The sequence below is a fragment of the Aquarana catesbeiana genome, linkage group LG01 (assembly GCF_042186555.1).
Source record: "Aquarana catesbeiana isolate 2022-GZ linkage group LG01, ASM4218655v1, whole genome shotgun sequence".
Lineage (NCBI taxonomy): Eukaryota > Metazoa > Chordata > Amphibia > Anura > Ranidae > Aquarana > Aquarana catesbeiana.
The window spans coordinates 6,029,528-6,036,313 of NC_133324.1; the positions used below are offsets into that span (position 1 = coordinate 6,029,528).

Genomic DNA, 6,786 nt, shown 5'->3' on the forward strand with positions numbered 1-6,786 from the left:
ATGGCAATGCTGTGGTTCCTTTCCTGCCTAGCCCTCCTTAGTGGAGCTTATGGTGAGTACTGACATTCCTCCTGTATATTTGTCTTGTGTTTTAGGGTAGTGATGGCAGGAAAATAGCAAGTGACATGACCAGTCCAAATAGACCAGATCCATCAAGTCTGTCCCTTTTTATTTTTTAATTTTTTTACCCATTTTTTATACATCGAATTTGTCCCAAGCACGTTTAAATTCACTTACTGTTGGCTGACTCACTAGCTCAGTCAACCATCAAGTACTCTTTTGATAAAATATGGGGTCTCCCCCAACAGAGCCTTCAGGGACCTTCCCAGGCTTTCCCATCCAATGGCTTACTATTTAGATAACCAAGGTCCAGAACTTCCCGATCATCTCTATGGTCTAAGACGGGGGTCTCCAAACTTTCTAAACAAAGGGCCAGTTTACTGTCCTTCAGACTTTAGGGGGGCTGGACTGTGGTAAGTGTGAGTAGAACATACCCTAGCGATGGTGGGAGGAGAAATATCCCCCCATCATTGAGCTTAGTGGAGGAATAGTGCCCCATCATTGGTGTCATTGAAATGAATAGTGCCCCCTTTTTGGGATCAATGGAAGGAAAAGTATCCCTTTTTTGACATCAGTAGGAGGAATAGTGCCCCTTCTTTAATGTCAGTGGGCGGAATAGTGTTCTATGGTTGGCGTCAGTGGGAGGAATAGCGCCCTATGGTTGGTGTCAGTGGGAGGAATAGTGCCTCATCCTTGATGTCAGTGGGAAGGAATAATGCCCCATCATTGGAGTCATTGGGAAGAATAGTGTTCCATTGGAGAAATGATGCCCCAGTGTTGGTGTCAGTGGAAGTAATAATGCATTATTGTTGGTGTCAGTGGGAGGAAAAGTGCCTTGTATCAAATAGAGGAAATGTGCCCCAAGGGCCGGATAAAGGCAAGCAAAGGGCAGCATCTGGCCCACAGGCCACAATTTGGAGACCACTGGTCTAAGAAAGCAGAAGCTACAAGTATTTAGTCACTTCTGGCTTTGGTCCAATGTAAACAGGCCGTTACTGGCTCTTGAAAGCATCTGATCAAACCGATCTCGTGATCTTGCTTGATGCTAATGGTGTCACACCACACAAGTGAGGTATCGCCGCAAACGTTATAGCCAGAGCAATAATTCTAACACCAGACCTCTTGTGCAACTCTAAACTGGTAACCTGTAAAAGCTTTTAAAGAGTCGCCTATGAATATTTTTAAATAGAGATGGGAAATCCACCAGTTGTCACCAGAACAAGGGTTGAGGGTAAACCTTTCAATGGGGACCTCTTCTTCAAAGACAACTTTCTAATAGGGCAATTGTTCTCGCTTTTTAGTGATTTCCTCTTAAATCCTTTTAGTCACTTCCTGTTAATTCTCTAGAACCAAAAGCATAGAGAATTCTCACCTACAGAACATGAGAAGGAAACAATAAACTGTGAGGGGAGTTCATTTTTATTTCATATGAAAGTAAAGAAGGTATGAAATGTCTGAGATTTTTGGGCGCCTCTATTTTCTGTAGGGTTATAGAGCTAAAAGTAATAAAAAAAAAAGTTAAAATCCAAATTAATAACATCATCCATACATAAGTATAAATATATTAGAATATGACATTGTATCAGTATAAATTTACTAACAGTTAAAATTTATGTTTTCCCCAGGCTGTGGTGTTCCCGCAATCAAGCCCATTATCTCCGGCTATGCTAGGGTTGTGAATGGTGAGAATGCCGTCTCTGGATCTTGGCCCTGGCAGGTGTCTCTGCAGGTACGACCAAACATTTCTTCCCTCGTATTCTGGTCCTGAACATTATATTACAATGTGAGAGAGGAAATGGGGAGTTTTGCCCATCTTCCTTGTTACTCTTGTCCAACACCCTATATTTTAGAGAAACTAGAGATCTCAGAAAGTCACATATTGTGACGTAAATAATTTTCACATTTTTGCATGCCAGTCAGCACCCCTCTGAAGAAAGTCTGAGCCTTTCCCAGGTGCAACAGTCCATTTTACAGCATTTTTTTAGTGTTCCCAGGTCTAATAGCTTTTCCCTACAAAAACTGAAATGGCAAAGATGCTGAAGGACCACTCTGACGAGGTACATTGTGCATTGGCTACAGTTAACTTTAGACTTCCTTCAGACTTCTGCACTGTAAACAAAAGGCTAGGGGTTTGTAATGTATGATTTTTAATGCAATGATATGGTGGACCTGGTAGGTGCCCATTACTGCACCCTATAAAACAACATAGTACATCCAAGCACAGAGCAGAGACATACAAATACATACCAGTTTCCTATTTGTGTAGGCACATTAAATGAACTGCCCTACTCAGGCTTAAAACAGGCCTTACTGATGGGTTTTAATGCAATTATCAGGTGCAGGTGGACCAGGTAGGAGCCCATTACTGCACCCTTTAAAATACACTTAAACTGCCGCATGCAGGAATATTTGCACAGGCACAGCATGTTGTATCCAAACACAGAGCTATAATCTATGCAAGTTTTCCACTTTCTGCCTGTTGTGTGTAGGTGTGTTAAATGTACTGCAGCAATCAGGATTAAAATAAACCTTGCTGATGGGTGATCTGAAGGCTTAAAATGCCATAGCAGCTCATAATTACCCACAGACACGTTTTATAGAAAGTACAGGCCGGCAACTCGACAGCTTCTCCATAGAAAATATTTATTTAAGCATTACAGCAAAAACATAATCCAAAAATGCTGACGCGTTTCGGCCTTTGGACTTCATCAAAAGCATGATGGCTTCATCCAGCAATCAGGTTTAAAATAAGCCTTGCTGATGGGTAATATGAAAGCTAAGAATGCCATAGCAGCACATAATTACCCACAGACACGTTTTAGCTAACAAAAAAAAGTCCAGCAATTTTTAAAAGGTAGTAAATCTGGCTTGTGCCATCACCTATAGTGCTCATGCTTTACATGCAGCGTGCAGCTGTGTTACATTGTGTTGTGGTCTTCAAGTCTGAAATAAGCCATAAAACAGGGAAAAGTGAAGCTAAGCTTCCCAACGAGCTTAAAACCTCTCACAGATCCTATTAGTTAAGCTAGACTTTTTTGAACATCCTATAGCCAGCCCAGGCCCATGACATAATATATGTAATACGTCATGACCCTGACTATGTTTCTTTATTGTAAGCCTAACATAATTCCAAAATAGAATTAATGTAATGTATATGGGAAAGAGGAGTTTCATAAAAAGAGTAAAATAATCTATAAATAAAGCAATGATCTGACGATTCTTCTTACTCTACAGACCAGCTCTAGGTCCCACTTCTGTGGTGGTTCTCTGATCAACAATCTCTGGGTTGTCACTGCTGCCCACTGTGGAGTCACGTGAGTCTTATATGATAACATTTTACTGCAAAGTCAGCGTTCACTGCAATGCTTCACTGGTAATCTGTCCATCCAGAGCCTCTGGTTTATAGACCAGATACATCATAAACATAGTACAATGTATCAAACTGTCCATCCAGACCCTCTGGTTTATAGACCAGATACATCCTAAATATAGAGCCATTTATCCAACTGTCCATCTAGAGCCTCTGGTTTATAGACCAAATACATCCTAAATATAAAGCAGTTTACTCAACTCTCCATCCAGAGCCTCTGGTTTGTAGACCAGATACATCTTAAATTTAGAGCCATTTATTCAATTGTCCATCCAGAGCCTCTGGTTTATAAACCAGATACCTCCTAAATATAGAACCATTTATCCAACTGTTTATTCATGCCAGTCAATCGCATGTATACCATGGCTTCTATAGAGTTGGGCTTTTTGGGTAATGGGACAGGATAACCAGACAGGTACCGGTACTGGGACTTGAAATTAAGAAAATTATTGTCCAAAAAAAGGCAATTTCAACTTTTGACATGGGTGTGCGTATTTCAGTAAATGTGTCTGCAGTCTAAATCCTTGTTGATTTTCAGTTATAAATCTAGAAAGTGCTGGGAAATGTTCTGGTCTGTGAAAAATTCTGAGATTAAATATTAGAGGTGACATCTGAAATATCAAATCAGCCTTATGGAAACCACTTTTCTCTTCCATCCAGAACTGCCCACACTGTGGTCCTGGGTGCATATGACCGATCCCTGACGACTGAGGCCACCCAGAGAATTGCTGTCGGCAGAGTAAGTGTTTTTTTTTTCAATATAGAGAGATAATCAGCCATAGACAGTAACTGCTCTGTTTGTCTTTTTCCAAAATGTTAGACAGTAAATCATCTACTCCAATTGGATAAAATTGAAAATCTACAGGGTCTTTGTATGAAGACTGGTTGGATTCACCTACATTTCTAGGAATTTCATTCTAACATAACTTTTTTCAGGCCTTCAGACACCCCAATTACAACTCCCAGACCATCATCAATGACATCACCCTGATCAAGCTGGCCACTCCCGCCACCTACACCAGCCGCATTTCCCCCGTGTGTCTTGCTGCCACCACTGATGTCTTCAATGGAGGAGAAAGATGTGTCACCACCGGATGGGGATACACCAATGCTGCCGGTAAGGGAATTAGATATTCTGCCAAAAAAACAAACATAATGCATTTGTGCATTTGAGATGAAAATATGTTGTGCGCTGAACCCAAAATTGCCCCAAAAAAACAAAGATGAGATTTTAAAGTGTATGTAAAGCAAAATAACTACACTATTTGTATCCTTTAGTAGACATTTGTATTTCATTTTATACAAAAGCCATCCATGCACTGTAAATACCTGGTGATCGTGCCAATCTTCTACCGATTCAAGGGTTTCCTGTTCCGTACTGACCATGTTAAACATGGCACAGTGTGCCTGTAGTTCAGTAGTTAGCTTGTGACATCACAGAATGACACGCCCCCTGCCCAACCCTGCTCAGGCTTGATTGGCAGTGTCTCCAGGTAGAAGTCATGTGCCGTCAAATCAGCTGCAATTTGTGTGTGAGCAGGGGAGTGGACGATCAGTAGCCAATCACAGCCTATTCAAGTCAATGGGTGGATCTTTCAGCTGTAATCCCAACCCACCCAGCAGAAGGACTCTGGAAAGGAAGCTTTGTGGTCATGTGAAGACTGTATTATAACCTTCATTTCAGGCTTTTGTTTTTTTTTAAAACATTGTTAGGACATTTTACATAATGTGGAGTGTCTATAATGTGAAGGCTTGCTTGTTTGTTGTAGACTTCACACTTTTTGACCTTTTTTTATAGAAATAAGCCCAGTAACGATCATACTGTGTTCCTCTAGAGTGCAGTGAAGGAATAAGGCCGAGCCATCATAGATGTTAGATGTGATTTTGTTGGGAAGTTGTTGGGGACTCACAGTGCCACATAGAACCGCTGTGATGATAAGGTTGTTGCACATTTTTCATATCTTTTCCATTCTCCCTTTTCCCACTTTCAGTTCAAGTCACCCCATCCAGGCTTCAGCAGGCATCTCTTCCTCTCCTGACCACCGCCAACTGCCAGACCTACTGGGGAACCAACATCAAGGACACCATGATCTGCGCCGGTGCCTCCGGTGTCTCCTCCTGCATGGTACGATGACTTTTGCTACTAGCTACCATTGCTCGGCTAGGGAACCAGAACCCATGGCTAAGGGAACCCCAAGCCCATGTGGTTCGGCTCCTCGAAGGATCAGGCTGGTGTTTCTACAAACCAGTATACATTATTGCTAAAGGAAACATGCCAGAGGCGTTAATAAGAATGTATAATAGGTTTTGTCCAATTATGTTTTATTTTTACATCTAGAGAATCTACTTCCATCTAAGGACCTAGCACGGGACTATTGAATGATGAGAGTGGGGCTTAGCTCTGTAGGGTGGGGCATAGATCGGTGCCATATGTATATATAGAATTCAGGTTTCAGAGACCCTCCAGGCACAGAAAAGCTCCATTTAGGAACTTCTTGCTCTATAAAAATGTAGTGTTATAACAAATTTAAAAGGTTCTAAAATGCTAAAAAAAAAAAAAAAAAAAAATCAGGATAAATTTCTGTTAGTCTTCATGTAGCTAAGCCTGGTACATGCTCTGAACTTTTGAGGTCTCCAGTCGGAAACATCACCCTTTTTTCTGCTTCCATATATGATCCCAGGGCTGGTAGTCACTGGCTGGTTTAATCATTAATTCAGAGCAATAGCTGTAAGTAGATCAATATACTTCTTGGGTGGACATATACTGTAGGGGGCACACAGCTCAGACCAACAGAACTTATTTAAAGGGAAACAATGTTCATGGTTTGGGGATTCTCCTGTGACATCTCTTCTTTTCTTTTCAGGGTGACTCTGGTGGACCCCTTGTGTGCCAGAGGAACGGAGCCTGGACCCTGGCCGGTATTGTGTCCTGGGGCAGCTCTTCCTGTGCTACATCTTCTCCTGGAGTCTACGCCCGCGTCACCGCCCTCAGATCCTGGGTGGACCAGACTCTTGCGGCTAACTAAACACCATCCAATCCTTTTATGATACTCAATAAAATAACTTTGTAATCAATATTTTGTTTTTGATTCCTTTGCCTAAATGTGTTCACAAAGTAGATAAAAAAATATATCATTAGAACAGTCACTTGTATGGGTACCCAGTTGGAAATGTAGCACACAGTAGAAATCAAATATAAAGTTAAAACCACATTGTATTACTTATTTAAAAAAAAAAACACATTAACAAAAAAAAGTATCAAATTGGATTCCAAAATGAGGTCACTTGATTTTAGCATTTGATATAGACGCGTTTCGGCGCTGAACATCTCTTCATCAGGATCTGTTGTTTAATGC

At 41.2% G+C, this 6,786-nt stretch overlaps 1 protein-coding gene across 1 annotated transcript; it reads left to right on the forward strand.

Annotated features, from left to right (window-relative positions):
• On the forward strand, nucleotides 1-6,786 carry LOC141124147 (chymotrypsinogen A-like). Its single transcript, XM_073612221.1, has 7 exons — nucleotides 1-52; nucleotides 1,686-1,789; nucleotides 3,295-3,374; nucleotides 4,091-4,169; nucleotides 4,367-4,547; nucleotides 5,422-5,555; nucleotides 6,295-6,786. Exons 1-7 carry the CDS (start codon nucleotides 1-3, stop codon nucleotides 6,454-6,456), a joined length of 792 nt encoding a protein of 263 aa, XP_073468322.1. The 3' UTR covers nucleotides 6,457-6,786.